At 40.1% G+C, this 19,729-nt stretch overlaps 1 protein-coding gene and 1 long non-coding RNA gene across 4 annotated transcripts in view; one reads left to right on the top strand and one right to left on the bottom strand.

Annotated features, from left to right (window-relative positions):
* Positions 1–19,729, top strand: part of LOC121650162 (carbonic anhydrase-related protein 10-like) — a 169,344-nt gene that overhangs the window by 139,981 nt on the left and 9,634 nt on the right. For all 3 annotated transcript variants that reach the window (XM_042001519.1, XM_042001527.1, XM_042001536.1), the window contains exons 4-7: positions 6,842–7,027; positions 8,969–9,064; positions 9,305–9,377; positions 15,715–15,869. In XM_042001519.1, the coding sequence (XP_041857453.1) occupies positions 6,842–7,027; positions 8,969–9,064; positions 9,305–9,377; positions 15,715–15,869 (510 nt within the window). The remainder of the gene's footprint in view (positions 1–6,841; positions 7,028–8,968; positions 9,065–9,304; positions 9,378–15,714; positions 15,870–19,729) is intronic.
* Positions 750–19,034, bottom strand: LOC121650420. The gene is made up of 3 exons (XR_006012270.1): positions 18,907–19,034; positions 4,076–4,080; positions 750–760 (listed from the first exon to the last, which is right to left on the bottom strand). It is a non-coding gene; the product is annotated as an uncharacterized LOC121650420 (long non-coding RNA).

Consider the following 19,729-nt stretch of genomic DNA (forward strand, 5'->3'; position numbering starts at 1 on the left):
AATTTTTAATATTTATAGATCTCCCTCTTCTTCTTCTGATACTATGAAAAATATAATGTCAACAGTCAATTCTTTAAAAAACAGCAGGGAGCTGATTTTTCTGGAAGACTTCAATAATAACTGGCTCCATCGTTCATCTGCCAGTGATAGGCATCTAGTAGCTTGTGTCAACCTCGCACAGTTAATTAATGAACCTACCAGAGTCCACCACCATTCCGCAACATTAAAAGATTGGATACTAGTCTCAAATCCAGAGAGAATAATTACATCTGGTGTGATGCCTGACTGCTTCAGTGACCATTTAATAGTGTTTTGTGTATGGAAGCTCAAAATGCTTAAACCCCCACCTACATATATCATTGTAAGACAATATAAAAATATAAATACGGAGCTCTTCCTGAATGACCTTGCTGACATTAACTGGACTAGATTTCAGTTGATACCCTACGTCACAGATGCATGGGAATTCGTCCACTCTGAAGTGACCAAGGTAATTGATAAATATTTCTTGCAAAACTATTCATGTTAAAGGAAGACATCATCCATGGGCTAGTTCTGATTTAATTAACCTTTACAAACAAAGAGACCAAGCTTGGACTAAGTATAGGAGCTCTAAAGAACCAGCTGATTGGGAGAGATACCGTCAACTTAGAAATCACTTCAAAACACAAACTAGGAATGCTAAGTCAAATTATTATTAGGTAGCCTTCACCCAAATCATAAGAACCCCAAATTATTTTGGAATAAATTGGATAAACTTCTTAATAGGTCCAGAAAAATTGCACCTAACTGTGTCAGTGTTAATAATAGTGTAATATCTGATCGTCACTTGATCTCGGAAATTTTCAATCATCATTTTTCCTCCATAAGTAATGCTCAACATTCTAACTATTTAGCTTTACTGGTCCTTTAAACAGACCAGTGCCGGAGTGATCATTCTCCTTCACCCAGTTCTCTTATTCAGATGTTCAACAAGCAATTGATGAACTTAAAAATAATAGTAGTGTGGGTCCTGATGGCCTTCTTAAACTTGGATCTAGTGTACTTGTTTATCCATTAAGAGATCTATTTCATTTATCCATGAATACATGCTCTATTCCTCTTATCTGGAAAACTGCAAGGGTTACACCCCCATTTCAAAGGTGGTCATCACACTGATGTAAGTAATTACAGACCTATTTCTATTTTATGTGCCATCACCAAATTTTTTGAAAAATCGATCATCCACCAACTAATCAGTTATCTTAATCATTTTAATCTTTTATCACCCAAACAATCAGGCTTTTTTTTTCTGGCTAGTCAACAACTACCGCCCTACTTAAGTTTACAAATGATGTGCTCTCTTCTGTAGTTTAAAATCAGTATACAGGTGCCATATTTCTTGATCTCTCTAAAGCTTTTGATCTAGTAGACCACTACCTACTTCTAGATAAACTCTATTCAGTTGGACTCAGCAGGAATGCTCTTTTGTGGTTCAGTGCTTATTTACATAACAGACGTCAATTTGTTGTTTTTAATGATCATCAGTCTGGTCACTGTATTATTGAAAAAGGTGTTTCACAAGGCTCTACTATCGACCCCCTATTATTTTCTTTTTATTAATGACCTTCCTCAAGACTGTATTAACTGTCAAACTCATTTGTATGCTGATGACACTGTCATCTATCTGTCAGGCTCAAGTATACCTGATTTACAAAATCTACTACAGGACAATTTTAATCTAATTCAAAACTGGTTAAATGTAAATTTGCTAAAACTTAACCTAAAAAAACTTGCATGCTATTTGGTACCTGAAATTCACTTCACTCAGTAACTTAAATATCTGTTTTGATAATGGCGCATTAATGGATAATGAAATTACTATTAAATATTTAGGTGTTCTATTAGACCAAGAACTCAAATTTAAACCACATATTGACTACATAATCAAAAGAACGTTCGATTGCTTGTTTAATGCCTTTGTACAGATCATCTAACTGTTTCACACAAGAAATAAAAAAAGAAAATTGTCTCTCAGTTATTACCTATTACTGGTTATACTGACATAACTTATCAAAATACATATGATATACATCTTAAACCATTAAATATCTATTTTATACTCTCTGCAGATTCATCTTAAGATGTCCTTTTAGAACTCATCATTGTACTCTGTATGAGAAACTTAACTGGTTACAGCCTGACGGGAGAAAACAGTGCCACTGGTTTCAATTTATTTTTAAATGTGCTTATTTTGACTTACCTCCATATCTAAAATGTTTCTTAATTCCTTTTTCATCTTCCTGCTCTTTAAGAAACTCTGAAAATCTCTTCTTTATTGTTCCATTAGTAAGGAAGGAGGCAGGTCGGCGGTCCTTCTCCTAAAAGGCCCCTAATAACTGGAACCACTTACCTGCATCTTTGAGGTCAATAACATCCGATGGTCACTTTAGAATCCTACTCAATACGCACCTCAAAATAGTTTGTCAGTGTTTGTAATGTTGTTTCCATACTGCTCCTTATGTGTTAATGCATTAATATGAAATTGTGTAAACTGCAGCTGACACAAACTCTGTGTTAATGATGATTCTATATAGTTTTGGTAGAAGTGGGTTTTGAAAGCAAGCAAGTGCTAGCTGTTGTATGTACTGTCCTTCTTTTATATATAGTGTTAAACAGTATGTTTGGTATATTGTAATACTGTTTTGTCTATTGTTATTTTAATGTCTTTATGTTTCTTTTGGCCCCCCTTGCAAAGAAGATGTTACATCTCAAGGGGTTTTCCATAATAAATAAATTGAAATTGAAATTGAAATTGAAATTGAAACTGAAATTGAAATTGAAATAATTTGATCGATGCAGTTGATCACAGTTTGGATCGGACTGTAGTCTCCTGGTGAGATGGTTATGTAGATTGTGTGTCATCAGCATAACTGTGGTAACATATTTAGTTGTTTTTCATAAAGTGAGCGAGTGGCAGCATGTAGATGTTGAACAGCAGTGGCCCCAGGATGGACCTTGGGGAATTCCACAGGTTATTTTGATTCGCTCATATTTATAATTACCTATAAATGCAAAGTAGACCCTGTCTTTTAAACAGGACTCAAACCAATTAATTGCAGTGCCAGAAAGTCCTTTCCAGTTTTTCTGCCAGTCTAGTAAGATGTTATGGTCAACCATGTCAAATGCAGCACTGAAATCCAGCAGTACCGGGACTGAAATGTTCTGAGCAGATCCAGGAGGATTAGTTAGCCTGTCAACAGTAACGAACAAGGCTCAAGCTTTATTGCTGTTCTTAGCAATGATGTCAGAAAGAAAGATTGTCTGCATTTCTCAGCTCCAGATTAGAAATCCTCAGTCTCTCTGTATAGATCTCATAGTGAACCTGCAGCTTTGTTTTCCACCACCTGCATTCAGCTTTTCCACATTCTGGTTTTCCAGCTCTGACCAGCGTGGCATTTTTCCATGGAGCTCTCTTTTTGGCAGCGATCACTTCCACCTCGGTGGGAGCAATGACATCAATAATGCTGTAATTTTACCATTGAAATGATCCACAAGCTCATCAGCTGAAGGCGGGTGGTGTTAGGGCTTTCTTGTTGACAATAACAACACTCTCAAAGAAAACACGGGACTGGTCTCTCTGTCCTCCGGGTTATCAGCATGAATGTTGGAATCACCAACAATAACTACACAATCAGAGTCGACAGATTACTGACAACAGTTCAGCAACGTCATCAGCAAACGCTGCTCAGTGTTTAGGTGGCCTGTATATGTCAAGGAACAACACATGAGAGGCGGAGGTCATCTGGAGCGCCACATATTCCAATGAGACAAAGCTTTTCTAAGCAATCGGCTGCATTGCAGCGAATCATTAAACAAATCTTCCACCTTTCTGATGTGATCTAACTTAACTCACATAGCTGAAGTTTGGAGGGGTCGCTTCTATAAGAACAACCCAATCATTGTGTCTGTCTAACCAGGTTTCACTTAAAAACAAGAAATTAAGTTTGTACTTTGTTATAAAATCATTGATTAAACATGTTTTTCCAGCCAAAGATCTGACATTTAGTAAAGCTAGCTTCAGTGTGCTAAAAACATTACCTAACCAGGTGTTGTTCTGGGCAGGCTGAGGCTGATGAGGAATGAACACAAGATGTGATAAATTTATAGTGTATTGGATGTATACATATATACATATGTATATGTTTTTATTCCTACATATAATTAATAAATTTTTTTAATCAAGCCCCACCCTTACTTTAGACATATTATTTAAAGTTTTAATTATTCATTGGCTCATATTAGTTAGCCATGCTAAACTGCTCTGTGTGTGTTTTGCCTGTTAAGCCAGCTGTATTGTTCTATTGAAGATAAAGTCATTTCAGTAGTTTTTTGCAATCATTTACATAATTTTCCTTCCTGAGCTGCAACACCAAATTTTAGGGCTTCCTCACCTGTCAAATCCACTCTTACCACTGAGAGTATGGGATCATCTTCTGATATCTGGAGTTATCGGATTATTCAAGTTAACATGTAGCCAGCTTAATCGGATATCTGATGTCTGAAATTCAGTTAGCACACCTAGATTTTTCCCCAATATTCAGATTACTTTGTGCTTGTAGACCTGTATATCTGTTTTATGTAGTTTATTTTTACATCTGTGTATGTTGAAAAACTAGTCCATGCTTTCGTTACTTCCAGGCTGGACTACTGCTATTCTTTATTATTGTTCTGTCCCAAATATACCCGGAAGAGTCTCCAGCTGATCCAAAATGCTGCAGCAAGGGTTCTGATGAGAACTAATAGGATAGATCATATTTCTGCAGTTTTAACTTCTCTTCATTGGCTCCCTGTTAAATCTAAGAGAGAATTTAAAATTCTTTTCCTACATATAAAGCTCTCCATGACCAGGCTCCATAGTATATCAAAGATCCCATAGTTCCATAGATTCCCAACAGAGCACTTTCCTGTCAGACTGCAGGTTTATTTGTGGTTCCCAGAATCTCTCAGGGTACAATAGGAGGCAGAGTCTTCGGCTATCAGGCCCTTCTGTTACGGAACCAGCTCCCAGTTTTGGTTCGGTAGGCAGACACTTTAAGATCAGGCTTAAAAGCTTTCTTTTTGATTAATCTTACAGTTCGGGGTGGTCTAGCCATCCCTGAATTATGCTGCCATAGGCTTAGGCTGTTGAGGGACGTCCCATGATGCACTGAGCTCTTCCTTTTCATCTCTCTGCTCCTCATCCTCCATGTATAAACTCATGACAGCACTGGCATTATTAACATGTTTCTCTTCTCTCAGTGGGTCTTAGTGGGTCTCAGTTTGGCTGCCCTACCTGAGCTGGGTCCTGCTTGAGCCCTTCCTTCCTTTTAAAAGGGAATTTTTCCTTTCCACTGTCGCCTCTTGCATGCTCAGAATGGGAGATTGGATCAAAGTCAAGATTTGATGCAATCTGTTGTTTTTGCTTAACTAGGCTTTTATTTATCATGAATTGGCCCAAACTGATTTGTCTGTAAAGTGCCCTGAAATGACATTGTTGTGAAAGGGTGCTATACAAATAAAGCTGAACTGAATTGAATGTTGAAAAAAAGTATTTTTAATGGAAGAGGTTAAAAAGACAGCAGTCACAGCGTGAGTGAAAAACAAACGACAAAGTCAGAGTGTAAAGAAAGTAAAGCATTCATGTGGAGTCTCTTTTGCTGGCTTGTTAGTTCCCACATTAGCGCAGCCAACGCTGAGACCAAGCGCAGCTCCAGATTCAACAAAGACCGGATGTTTTTAAAACTAACAGGTAGTTGCCTCTCTCTCTCTCTCTCTCTCTCTCTCTCTCTCTCTCTATATATATATATATATATATATATATATATATATATTTATACTCCGATACTGGACTGGAAAATATAGACCAGGCTTTTTCCAATATCCCATTTCTAAAGTGAATGTAGACTTTTCAAATTCAATTACAAATCTCTGATTATGCAGTGATTTTCAGGAGAGAATCATATTTGTCTTTTCATGATCTTATACACTGTAGATGGTGAGATCTTCAAAGAATTTTACATTGAGGAACATTTTAATGAAATTGTTTCATGTTTTAAAGCCCAGTTTGTCACAGATTGGTGAACCTCTGTCCATCTTTGTGTCTGAGAGACTCTGCCTCTCTGAAATGCTCCTTTTATGTCATGTTACTGACCTGTTGCCAATTAAAACTGATAAGTTGTCAGATGCTTCTCCAGTTTTTTTTTATTTGTACGTTACTTTTCCAGCCTTTTGGTGGCCCTCTTCCAACTTTTTACATACGTGTTGCTGCCATCAGATTCACAATGAGCTCAAAGTTTTCATGAAATGTTAAAATGTCTCAGCTTCAACATCTGCTATGTTGTTTATCTTCTACTAGGAATAAAATATGGGTTGGTAAGATTTGTAAATCATTGCAATCTGTTTTTATTTACATTTTGTAAAATGTCCCAACTTTTTTAAAATTGATGTTGCACTTCATACACTCTGTGATTGGTGCTGTTAAGCAGCAATTCGCTAACACAGACCAGGCCATGATGGAGCATAAATGATTTATTGAGGACTGATTGAAGGAGATTGGTGAGGTTGGGGAATAAGGCCAACTTCTAGTGAAAGGGAAGATGAGGAGGAAAACTGCAGCCAAGCGGAACATTTTCAGAAGGCTTCAGCTTATTCATGTATGTAAAGAAAAATGGAGGAAAGAGAGGAGTTTGGATGGAAATCGGTCTTTGTCCCTGATCCCTAGTTAACAAACTCATAAAAATGCTTTCTTTGATCTCCTCAACACTCAGCACTGATGTGGGCTCTCAATTTAAACCATTGTCTGTAACTCTCTGTTATTCAGATGGGCGGCACCATGTACAACACCGGGAAGCATGTGTCCCTGCGGCCGGACAAAGCCCACCTGGTGAACATCTCTGGAGGCCCCCTGGGTTACAGCTACCGACTGGAGGAGGTTCGCCTTCACTTTGGGAGCGAAGACTCTCAGGGTTCAGAGCACCTCCTCAATGGACAGGGCTTTCCTGGAGAGGTGAGACTCAAAACACGAACAATGAACGTTGACACAGTGAGGTTAACCAGTAAAACAAATAATTAATGACTGCATCATTGCAGTTATTAAAGAAACATGCAGGGAGTTAAACGCACATATCCACTACCTTTACCGAACTATTATCAAACACTTCTCTCTTTCAAAAGCAAACTTTTCCAAACAGTGCAAGGTTTGTTCCCTGAAAGATGGATTACAACTTCATCCCTGAGCTTGTAATCCATCTTTCTGGGAAAAGTCCAAGAACTAATGTCCTCTGTGCAGTCCGGGGCTCTGTGGAGTCTTGCTGTAGTGACACAATGATCCAACACTGCGTTTGTGAGTCTAGTCCCACTTTTAACACTTTAAAAGAAGGGTGTAAATGTTTCAGATGACTCTCAGTATTCTCGTTCACATTGTGTGTTTGATTACACCTGTCAGAAATGTTCTGGAGGAAGAAGTAATCGCATCAACTGAGTTAAAATACGTTGGACAGAGTGAGAGAACCACGACTTTTCCAGCTAGAGGGTGACTTTATAAGGCCAATTAGAGAGCTAGATGGAATACTCTGGGATAATTTTGGACTTGGGCCATGTTCCTTGCTTCACAAGGTGTGATGTGCAGTCTATTAATCACAGAGGTAGTGGTTTGATTGCCTGCACCTTCTGTCCACATGTTTTCTTAATGGGCAGACCAGAGCTCTGAAAGGGAACTTGACCACTAATTGTATCACTGTGTGGATAAATAGAAGAGTTTAAAGGCAAAGCACAGCAGTCCATTTACTATTCTTCTAAGAAAAAATGTCTGAATGCATTATTCTAGAGCGCAGCTAAATGGAGGAATATGTATTTCACCTCTGGCAGCTACCTGTACACCAGGTGATTACAACCTCTGGAGATGGAGAGAGAGCTCATTGTAAAGAAGCTATGCTTGATATATCTCACATATATTCACACAAAGATTGGTAAGATGGTTTCAAGAAACATCCAGTCTTTAAGCTGTTAGAAGTAGGCTGGTGTTATGTCTGCCATCAATAATCCTTCATGTTTTTCAGGTACTAGGAACAGTTCTGGTCTTGATTCAAAACAGACAGAATTCTGGTCTTAACGACAAATCAAATTAGTTTGTAAAGGCAAACTTTACCTTTCAGCAAAGGTTAGCAACCACTTTGGGCCCTGAGCTACAAAAGGCCCCTGTGAGATTGTGTTTTCTTTTTTGACTAGATAACTATAATCAAAAGTTTGGACACACTAACTCAATAACTTTGTATGGGTATTTGAGTTTCTCAAAACCCATATCAGCTAAAAGGAAAACTGATGAGCAGTAGTTCAAGCCAATGACTATTTGAAATTAAAGAAAATCAAGAGGAGCAAAAATTCACAAGCAGTAAAGATTATATTCAAATGACAAATAAAGAAACACATTAATGGATTCAGGCTCACCTACAGTGAAAAACGATAGACACAGTAAGTGTTTTATTAAAAGAAAGGAGCACTCAGAAAAGTAGGGATGGTTTTAGTTACTGGAGAAATCTTTCAGCCCACCTGAGACAAGATAAAACTCACAGAACCTCTAAATATCTACTGATGTAGATCAAGTGAACCAAGATCTTGTATAAAGAAAGTGGAAAGAAATTTTAAGATGACTTGCAAGAGTGAAGAATCTACAAACCGTTATCAGGTAACTCAGAGTTGTAAAATGGTGAAAAATAAGGGAGTTTAGGGAGGTAGCTGGGATTGCCTGAGACCCTCATGTGACTAAATCTGCTTCTGCTTTGTTATAAATGTGCTACAATGACCAGGCTTGCCAGTGCTAAATGTTAAGTGTGTGAATGGAGATGCTCGTAAATGTGACTTTCTAAGCTTCAGAATTGAGTAACAAACAGGAAGTAATGTGCATTCAGTTGGACGTGTGCTTCTCTGAGCCACCGTATCTCTCTTTCAGGTCCAGTTGATCCATTATAATCAGGATCTCTACGCCAACTACACTGAGGCAGCAAAGAGCCCTCATGGCATTGCGGTGGTCTCCATCTTCATAAAGGTCTGAATGTGAATGATATGGGAAGTGAATGAGAGGATAACTGTGCAACGCTAGGCTCAGATTGTTCTGGATTCAGATATCCTGACAGGTGTGTCTGGACCGAAATGGAACATCTAACATGGCAGTAGTCTATCATAACTGATGAAAACAGATTAGAAGAAAAAAAAGTGTGTGTGTGTGTGTGTGTGTGTGTTGGGTGGGGGGAATTAATATTTGATCAACTTCTCTGTTGTCTCTCAGGTTTCAGAAAACTCCAATTCCTTCCTCAACCGCATGCTGAATAGAGACACCATCACCAGAATTAACTACAAACGTAAGAAACACACTCTTCTCCTTCACCACACACATTCACACACAAAGACGGTGCACACACTAAGGAAGCTACAACAGCTTTTTATTTCAGAAAAAACAACAGTACAAAACGTGAAACACTTTTACAATCTTACATGTGCAGCTGCAAACAGTTTTACAAAGTTCTGAACACACTGCTGAAACACCTTAACGACAAAGCAACTTTACATGGACGCAAAACACTTTACAAGTTTACCGAAACGCATCTACAAAGATGGGTGTTTCACCAAAATCTGTGACCCATCCGAATCTGTGGCTGCAGGAAGACCTCTGCACATGCGTCTTAGAACAGGAGCAAAGTCTGGAAAAGGCTTTTATTGTACTCTGAGTTGATTATAATGCAGCTGCAGTAAAGTCATGCATTCTGATAGCTATCAGAAATGTGTTTTCAAGAAGTGTTTTTAAGATTTTGCTTTTGTTTTAAGACGTACTCTATATATAGTTTTTTGGGTTTTTTTGTCATAAAAACTCCATATTTTTTCAGAGAAAAAGGTGTGTGAGAGTAGGTGACTGACGAAGACACAGAAAGTGTCGAAACGTTTGTCCCCTAAGTTTGCACAATAAAGCTGTAAACCCATCAGTGAGCTCCATCTTTTGCCTTTTTGTTATTAGTTATACTGATGATTGTAAAAATATATTTCTTTGTATTAATTACATCTAGTCAGTTATACGAATGAGACAAATGAGTAGAACCCATATCATGCTGTGGGATGTTGGAACAGTGTGTTGGTGTATGTTTACTTGACGTTCCATCTCTGTGAACATACTGAGGACAATTCTTCATTATAAGATGATCTGAAAGCTTTATGTAAATAACAGACTAACCTGATGTAGAAAGGTCGGAGTAGTGTTTGGATCCATTAAAACAGGGGTGTCAAACTCCAGTCCCCGAGGGCCGGTCTCCTGCAGGTTTTCATTGTTTCCCTGATCTAACACACCTGACTGAAATTTAATGCAGGAGTTTGACACCCCTGCATCAAAAGGAATAATTTGCCTAAGTGGAAAGCGTGTACCTTCAGGATGAGGAACAATATCTGAGTCATTTCTAATTTAAAGGAGTTTAAAGACCCACTCCGGTGAAAATCATGTGTTTCATGTTGTTTACATGTCCAATAGCACAGTGATGCTATAGTCTAAAAATGGAGACAATCCCAAAAGGTTCATAAAAGGTTAACCAAAGAGAAGCAGCACTTTAATATCAGTACTAAATTACGTTGTTCTCTTATTACCACCGACAGCAAATAACTAATCTCTTAATCTTAATCCCTTCCGTTAGAATAAAAACTCAATGTTATTTTTGTTTAATAGGCCTGTTTAAGGTCTGAATCATCTTTCTTTTAAAGATCTGAATTAGTTTGTTTGACTGACAGAATTGAGCAGAACTGACAGCCTCACAGATGCAAACATATCACTTCCTCCTGTTTCACCACATATTATCCAGGATGAGGGGGAGCCCGGAGGATACTCTGATGTTTCTGCTGTTCTTACTTTACTACCACGTTTCTAAAAATGGAGATGGCTCAGTCTCAGTCTCAGCAGTTAAAATCCTTTATATTAGAAATGACTTAGAAAACACATTCTTTCCATTTCCACTTTCCACCATTCTATATCAGGTTTCTGTTATTTACATAAAGCTTTTAAAACATCCTCATAATGAAGAATTGTCCTCAGTATGCTCAAAGAGAAAAAGCATCATGTAAATATAAACCAACACACTATTCCAGTGTCACAGATCATGATGTTCGTTTTACTCATTTTGCAGATCTTCTGCATGCTTTGACCCTGTAATACATACACACACACACACACACACACACACACACACACATATATATATATATATATATATATATATATATATATATATATATATATATATATATATATCCTTGAGGTGTTTGGCTATCAACCAAAGGGCAACCATAAAGATACCCTGGAAGAGGAGGTTGGAGGCTAAAAGGCAGCTCGGAGAGAAGGGAGCCAACTACCAGAGCTTCAGAAAGGTGCCATGAAAAAACAGGTAGGAGGTACAGCCAGATGCCCATACCTGAAGCACTAGAAACTGCCAAACAACGACTCCAAGCCTTGGCCACCCGCCTAAAGAGGTACACAAGAGAAATTGAAGCAAGGCGAATAAATCGGCTGTTCTCAACTCAACCAGCTGAAGTGTACTCTCAGTGGCAGGGTAATAACAACAGGGCAGACCCTCCAAGGCTGGAGACTGAACAATACTGGAAAAGCATTACAGAAGGGGTCTCACTCCTAGTCGGCAGAATAGCAGACATTGAGGACAGCTACAAGTACCTTGGAATCCCACAAGCAAATGGCAACCTCGAACAGACCACAAGAAAAGCAGCCACAGCCAAATGCCTCCAACGAGTAAGGCAAGTCCTAAGGAGTCAGCTCAATGGCAAGAACAAAGTCTGGGCAATTAACAGCTATGTCCTGCCGGTCATCAGATACCCTGCGGGAATAATAAGCTGGCCAAAGGAAGAGATTCAGACCACAGATGTGAAAACATGAAAGCTCCTGACCATGCATGGAGGGTTCCACCCCAAATCCAGCACCCTGAGACTGTACACTAAGCACAAGGAAGGAGGCAGAGGACTAGTGAGTGTCAGAACCACTATCCAGGATGAAACATCCAACATCCTCGAATACATCAGGAAGATGGCCTCAACAGACGAAGTGCTTGGTGAATGTCTCAGGCAGTGGAAAACAGATCATGTGGTGATGGCGGACCCGTCATGGGAGGAAAAGCCCCTTCATGGGATGTACCACCGACAGATAACTGAAGTGGCTGATATCGAGAAATCCTACCAATGGCTAGAAAGGGCTGGACTGAAAGACAGCACAGAGGCACTGATCACAGCTGGACAGGGCAGGCCTTGAGCACCAGAGCAATAGAGGCCCAGATCTACCATACAAGACAAGACCCCAGGTGCAGACTGTGCAAAGAGGCCCCTGAGACAATCCAGCACATAACTGCAGGGTGTAAGATGCTGGCAGGGAAAGCTTACAAGGAGAGTCTTAACCAAGTGGCTGGTATAGTGTACAGGAACATCTGTGCAGAGTACAGACTGGAAGCCCCGAGGTCAAGGTGGGAAACACCTCCGAAGGTGGTAGAGAATAACCGAGCTAAGATCCTGTGGGACTTCCAGATCCAGACTGACAAAATGGTAATGTCAAACCAACCGGACATTGTGGTGATGGACAAAAAGCAGAGGAAAGCCGTTGTGGCAGGAAAAAGGAACATGAGAAACTGGAGAAATACCAAGGCCTGAAAGAAGAACTTGAGAAGGCCTAGAAAGTGAAGGCAACAGTGGTGCCCGTGGTCATCGGAGCACTCGGGGCAGTAACCCCCAAACTGGAAGAGTGGCTACAGCAGATCCCAGGACAAACCTCAGACATCTCGGTCCAGAAGAGTGCAGTCCTAGGAACAGCAAAGATACTGCACAGAACCCTCAAGCTCCCAGGCCTCTGGTAGAGGACCCGAGCTTGGATGGATGAGACCGCCCACGGATGGCAAGGGGACAATTTATATATATATATATATATATATATTAGTGCTGGGCAACGATTAAAGTTTTTAATCGCGGTTAATCGCATGACATGCTGCGATTAATTGCAATTAATCGCATCGTTACGCGCAAAATGTCTCTTTCCTTTAAAAAAAGGCCTACAGCTATAAAAAGAAAATGCAGTAAGTTTTGGTTTACAATCACGACATCAGGGGTTTTCCAACCTGCAACTCTGGAGCTGCAAGTGTCTCTCTGGACCTTCCACAATGCCTCTAAATACGTGGCTAAAATATTTTTTAAATCTTTCTTTCTTGTCATTAGGTTGGAAACCATGGACTTTTTTTTCTTTCTTTTACATCATTTTCCACAAATATCTACATTCCTTAGCAGAAAGTCTGTCTATCCTCTTTTTTTTTATAAAGGTTTTATGTTTTTTTTTTATTTTAAAACCTTAAAAATGCAATAAAAAATGTGGTTCTTCAAAGATAACAAACATCCTATGGTGGCTCTTCATTAAAAATATATATTAACTTGCCTTTTTGAAAAGTCTGGTAACATTTGCGTCTCTAAAGGAGTTTTCTTTAGCTGGCTGAGGGAAAAATGTCTCTTTGGATTGGAAAGGCTGCAGACCCCTGCACTAAACACATAAACAGGTTTAGCAGCAATTTTCAGATAAAATATTTCTTCATATATATTTAGAAAATCAAATATTTATGAAAAGGATGAAATGTTCAGGATTTACTAACTAAAAGGTAAAAAGTCAGCAGGATGAATTTAAAGCTGTGAAGCTGCTTCCTTCTAAACACAGAAGGAACAATATGTGATGAATATCAGCATCAGGTGAACAGACAGAAAGCAGGATGAGAATCTCACAGCTTCTAGATGGTGAGGAGAGAGAAATATTCACAAAATGCACAATAACTTCCATCCATGCACCGTCACTGCTTCATTATCCAGGTTTCTGGTCTATAATTTCTCTAAACTTTAATTTGCAGCCGCCGCTACCGGGAATTAAGGGGTTAACATCTCGTTTCCGGGTGTAGCGTCAGGTCTGTAGATGTAACTATAAACATGTGTGGTATCCACAGAAAGTCCAGAATCTCAGCTACCAGCTCAGTAAAACCATTTCTATCACCAACAAACACAGTTAAGACAACAAACAATTAAAAGACCAGCTACACAAAGTCCGAAAAACATGTAAACACAGATGATGTCTCCCCGTGTCCACCCCACGGCATGAACACGAACAAACGGCTCCTCTACTGAAAGTTCACATCTCACAGATTCCACAGCTGGAAGTTTCATCTCGCTAAGACCAAGATTCACCGAACCAGAGGCAGAAGAAGACCCGATTTATGCTTCACGTTTGTAAAAGTCAGAAAACACGTCTTACCTTTGCTGTCTTACATAAATTAAAACCGTATTTATTAAAAAAAAATAATAATAAAAAAGTTTCCCGTCCAAAAATGACGATGTTCTGTCCATCTGCATGTATTTTGACAAAGAGAAACGTCGGTTCTTTTTTTCTTCTTCCTGTTCCAGACAGAAAACATCTCTTCATTTTAATAAACCCGCTCTCTCCCGATTACGTCAGACACACTGCTGCAGCAGGGAAGAGAGACATGGACGCCATGTTTCTGTCATCAAAGCCAGCGGCCAGAAAAAAAATAAAAAATAAAAAATTACTGCGCGATTAAAGAAATTAACTCCGTTAATTAAGCGTTGCGTTAACGTGCCCAGCACTAACATATATATATATATATATATATATATATATATATATATATATATATATATATATATACACCTTCGACTCAATCAGGGCCACCTTACTAGCACTGGGTTGAACCATTTCTCCTCCAAAACTGCTGTGATCCCTGATGTGATAGATGAAGCAGGTGGTGGAAACCTTCCTCAGAGGTTTTCTCCATATTAACATGACAGCATCACACAGTTGCTGCAGGTTTGTCGGCTGCACCCATGATGAGAATCTCCCGTTCCACCACATCCCAAAGCTGCTCTACTGGACTGAGATCTGGTGGCTGTGGAGGCCGTTGGAGTCCAGTGAACTCATCGTCATGTTCTAGAAAGCAGGTGGAGATGATCTGAGCTTTGTGACATGGTGCATTATCCTGCTGGAAGTAGCATCAGAAGATGCTCCACTGTGGTCATAAAGGGATGGACATGGTCAGCAACAATACTCAGCCTGAAGCGTTGATCCAAGGCAGGATGGATCCATGTTTTCATGATGTTTCCAGCAGATTCTGAGCCGAGCATCTGAATGTGGAGCTGAAATGGAGACTCATCAGACCAGCAACGTTTCTCCATCTTCTATTGTCCAGTGTTGGTGAGTGTGTGTGAATTGTAGCCTCAGTTTCCTGTTCTTAGCTGGCAGGAGGAACCCGGTGTGGTGCTATTAGAGATGTTGTTCTGCAGACCTTGGTGGGAACCAGTGCTTATTTGGTTTCCTGTTGTCTTTCTATCATCTCCAACCAGTCTGCCCATTCTCGTCTGACCTCTGACATCAACAAGACATTCTGGTCCAGACAACTGCTGCTCGCTGGATATTTTCTCTTTCTTAGACCATTCTCTGTAAACCCTGGCAATGGTTGTGTGTGAAAATCCCAAGACCAAGTCTACATGACTACGTGAATTTTGTTGCTGTCACGTGATTGGCTGATTCGATACTTGACTTGTGTTAAAAGTAGGAGGACACTGAGTGTGTGTCTTCCTCATCTGCTGATCTGTGTTTCATGAGTTTCCTCCTCTCTTTTTTAGATGATGCATTCTTATTAATGGGCCTGAACATAGCCGACCTCTACCCCGACACCACGCGCTACATCACCTACGAGGGCTCCATCACCATCCCTCCCTGCTATGAAACCTCCACATGGATACTCATCAACAAGCCCATTTATGTGACACAGATGCAGGTGAGTAACAGCAGGATAAAAATGGGGATGCTGGACAACTTTTCTTCTGCTTATCGAGGCAGAGACTTCATTTCTAATTTCCTCACTGGCATGGGACACAAACATGTCTGAATGGCAAATTACTACTTCACAATCTGCATTATCAAGCATAATTTCTTCCCAAGTGGTTCAACGGAAAGAGGTTATGATTCACAGCGGAGTCAGCGCACCCATAACCCACCCAAAATCTACTGTTTTTTTTTTCTTTCTTTAACAATATGTTAATTTATCAGATAATAGAAAGACATCTTCCTCAGTATAAAAGTCAGGATGACACGGCTAATCTACTTGCCATGTTGTAATGTAGTTGGGTCAAAACTTAAAAGCTTTTTTATGTTCTTGGAGAGCAGCTCTGTAGACCAGATTCAACCTTCACTCCTCAGACAAGGAAGCTCAGCATCAAAATGAAGCACATTGCAATCCAGGGCAGCTTTTACCTGCATGCATCAACTCCCACACAACATCTGCCATGTACTCGGACTGCATTTACTCCTGCTCCCTCCTGCTCTCCCTTTGTTCTCACATGCTTGGCATCCACTTTTAATCTCTCCCATCCTTCTCACATTTCCTTTTTTTATTTTTCTTTCCAGTTTTGTTAGCACGAGTTTGCTGCCGCAGGGAAAAGATTTATAGTAAATAATTTGATTGCTGTAAAATATTCAGCTACAACTGTTGGGCTGAAGATGATCCTCGATGTTTACTACAAATTTCAACCCAATCCAGCTAAAAAAAAGGGCATTTAGCAAAGTTTGAAAGAGAGTTCAGCAAAGTCTAAATTCTTCATAACAAATCCTGCTAATTTCCTAAAATGTCTGCACTGAAAGAAACTAGTTTTGAGAATCTGGTTTGGATGGGAGCTCAGCTAAAACGAGACCGTTAGGTAGACCATGGACATCTGGAGGGGTCGCAGATCCTGTGTGGAAGTCTTTCTTGACTAAACCATAAAACTAAGCTCTGAATACGTCACGTCAGATTTGATAAAGTCACTTCTATGAAGCTAAAATGTGCCAAAATGAACAAACTTGTAGATTTGATGTGAAAACTTGTAGAATACAATGTGAGAAGTTGTGCATCAAAAATCTGAACTTGTATGTCAAAATTTTCTGCTGTAAAGAAAACTCGCACACACGTGAACTGAATTTGAAGTTACAGAGAAAAAATAGTCCATCTGACAAATTATCTTCCATAGTTTACTTGTAATTAAATTTTTTTTAAAGGTCCCATATTATACACTTTATTCCCAATCTGAGACCATTCATTAATATCTAAATGAAATATTTCCGCCATGGTATGGACAAATCGACCCTCAGTTTGAGTGCAGCGGCTTCTCTTCACCTCCCTCTTTTTAGCAGCTTCAGAAATGTGCCGTTTATGGTGGGCGGAACCCTGGTGGAGCAGCTCAGCTGTTGGCTCCGCCCATCGCATCGCCCGTCATGAGGTGATTGACAGGTTAGGCCTTAGCGGTTACTAGACGCTGATTACAGCGTAGTGAAGGATAAACAAACGCCGGAACACCGGAACCCATTCCTGAAGCCCCCATTACCGACCCAAACCGTGACGCACGGAGAACACAGCTAGCTACGCTCATCAATCTGATGCACAATGGCACCGGATACAAACAGTAGAAACAGTGACTTGGCTACATTTACAACAGTGCTAATATATTTTCAAGCTATCAGACTAATAAGGCCGAAACGATAAAATAACTGCCAGCTCTTACCTCTCCAGCTGTGTCACGGACAGTTGGTATTGAACCTGGCTTCAGCTTCAAACGGTTGGCGAAGCCTGCTTTCCATGCCCCCATGTTGTGGAAACAGTCCTCTTTGAAATGCTGGCCACAGACATGCAAAACCTTTGGAAGTTTTCCGGGTACATTTCCTCCAAAAATAAAATTAATCCACTCAGTCCTCGTGGGTTCAGTGGATGGAAGTAAAAAAACGTTTTCGTGTTCATTTATGCAGCCACAAACAGAACAGTGCTTCTGTCGCTTAGCCATGTCCGCTAACGAGGGTTGCCGAAAAGGATAAACACTGGGTGCTAGGTGATTTTTAGAGGGCGGGCTTTGAGAGCCGGTAGACGGGTCCATCGCTCTGTGGGGAGTGGTTATTGTCCCTTATGACGTCTTAACGTACAGGCTTTCAAACTCGCTCAATTCAGCGCTTACTTCCCTAGAGGTGGAGCAGGGGGGAGAGAGAGCGCCTGAAAGAGTTTCACACTTACGGGTCTCCTACACATGCGGGGGGACCAGTATGACTGTTCCAAAACCATTAAAAAGTGAATTTTGCATAATATGGGACCTTTAAGTGTTCATTTTGCTTTACAACCTCAACTTAGCGATTACAACTTCCTGAATCTGCTGCTGCAAGTCACAGATGTGCTCTCGCAAGTCACAGCGTGATAAAACTGTGGCCTGACTTTTGGCTCATTCCTTGCGAGATATGTGTGCCAAAACTAACTTGTGTCTGAAGATGTGAGTGCAGAGGAGGGGCGGGGCTTAACCAATCAGAGTGAATGGTCGTGAGACCAACGTCTCCAGAGTTTCTCTTGTCGGACCTCTTGGCAGCTATCGCTATGGCACACCAACCTGGGGAAGGTTACTTCATTAACCATCGTTTTGACTACCCCATTGTGTGTTTTAGGAGTAAACGAACATATGCTCTAACAAAATGTATATAGAATTACATTAAGATCAAGTGAATGCGCTCTTTGGTGTGTATGAAAGGTGACTGTTGGCTAGCTGAACAAATCTGAACAGTTCTAACTTATAAATGACCAAAAACTAGCCCTGCATGGTACCCAAAATGATTTAATAGACCACGTTCGAAATGGCCCTCAGTTCCGTTAAGGCGGGAGGAGGTTACAACATTTCACATGAACCTTTTAAATGATGTTTACCCGTTCCCAGAGGTGGTGCTACGTTGCTTTTCTATTTTTTTATGTCAGTGCATCTGTTAAAGTGGTCGTGGCAAGTGAGCTTGTTAGATGAACACAAGTGAACATTAATGCATCCATAAGTAGATCTTTTTTTAGACAGTTTTTGAAAATATGAACAGTGAAATAACTGCAGCCTGCTGTGATTACTTTATACTGGTGAATAAGACCACAACAGGCACTCCAAAACAATAAGAATAATCATATGTAAAGATGTCTTTTGTGCAAATTCAAGTGTTACAGCAATACAGTATTTACATGGTATACTAGTCAAATTATGACTAAACGCAAATGGTACAGAATGTAGATTTTATACATGGGTACCATGCAGGGCTAGTTTTTGGTCATTTATAAGTTAGAACTGTTCAGATTTGTTCAGCTAGCCAGCAGTCACCTTTCATACACACCAAAGAGCGTATTCACTTGATCTTAATGTAATTCTTTATACATTTTGTTAGAGCATATGTTCATTTACTCCTAAAACACACAATGGGGTAGTCAAAACGATGGTTAATGAAGTAACTTACCCCAGGTTGGTGCGCCATAGCGATAGCTGCCAAGAGGTCTGACAAGAGAAACTCTGGAGACGTTGGTCTCACAACCATTCACTCTGATTGGCTCAACTATTGATGACCCACGTTGGTCTCACAACCATTCACTCTGATTGGCTCAACTATTGATGACCCACGTTGGTCTCACAACCATTCACTCTGATTGGCTCAACTATTGATGACCCACGTTGGTCTCACAACCATTCACTCTGATTGGCTCAACTATTGATGACCCACGTTGGGCTCACAACCATTCACTCTGATTGGCTCAACTATTGATGACCCACGTTGGGCTCACAACCATTCACTCTGATTGGTTAAGCCCCGAACCCCACACAC

The sequence above is a fragment of the Melanotaenia boesemani genome, chromosome 2 (assembly GCF_017639745.1).
Source record: "Melanotaenia boesemani isolate fMelBoe1 chromosome 2, fMelBoe1.pri, whole genome shotgun sequence".
Lineage (NCBI taxonomy): Eukaryota > Metazoa > Chordata > Actinopteri > Atheriniformes > Melanotaeniidae > Melanotaenia > Melanotaenia boesemani.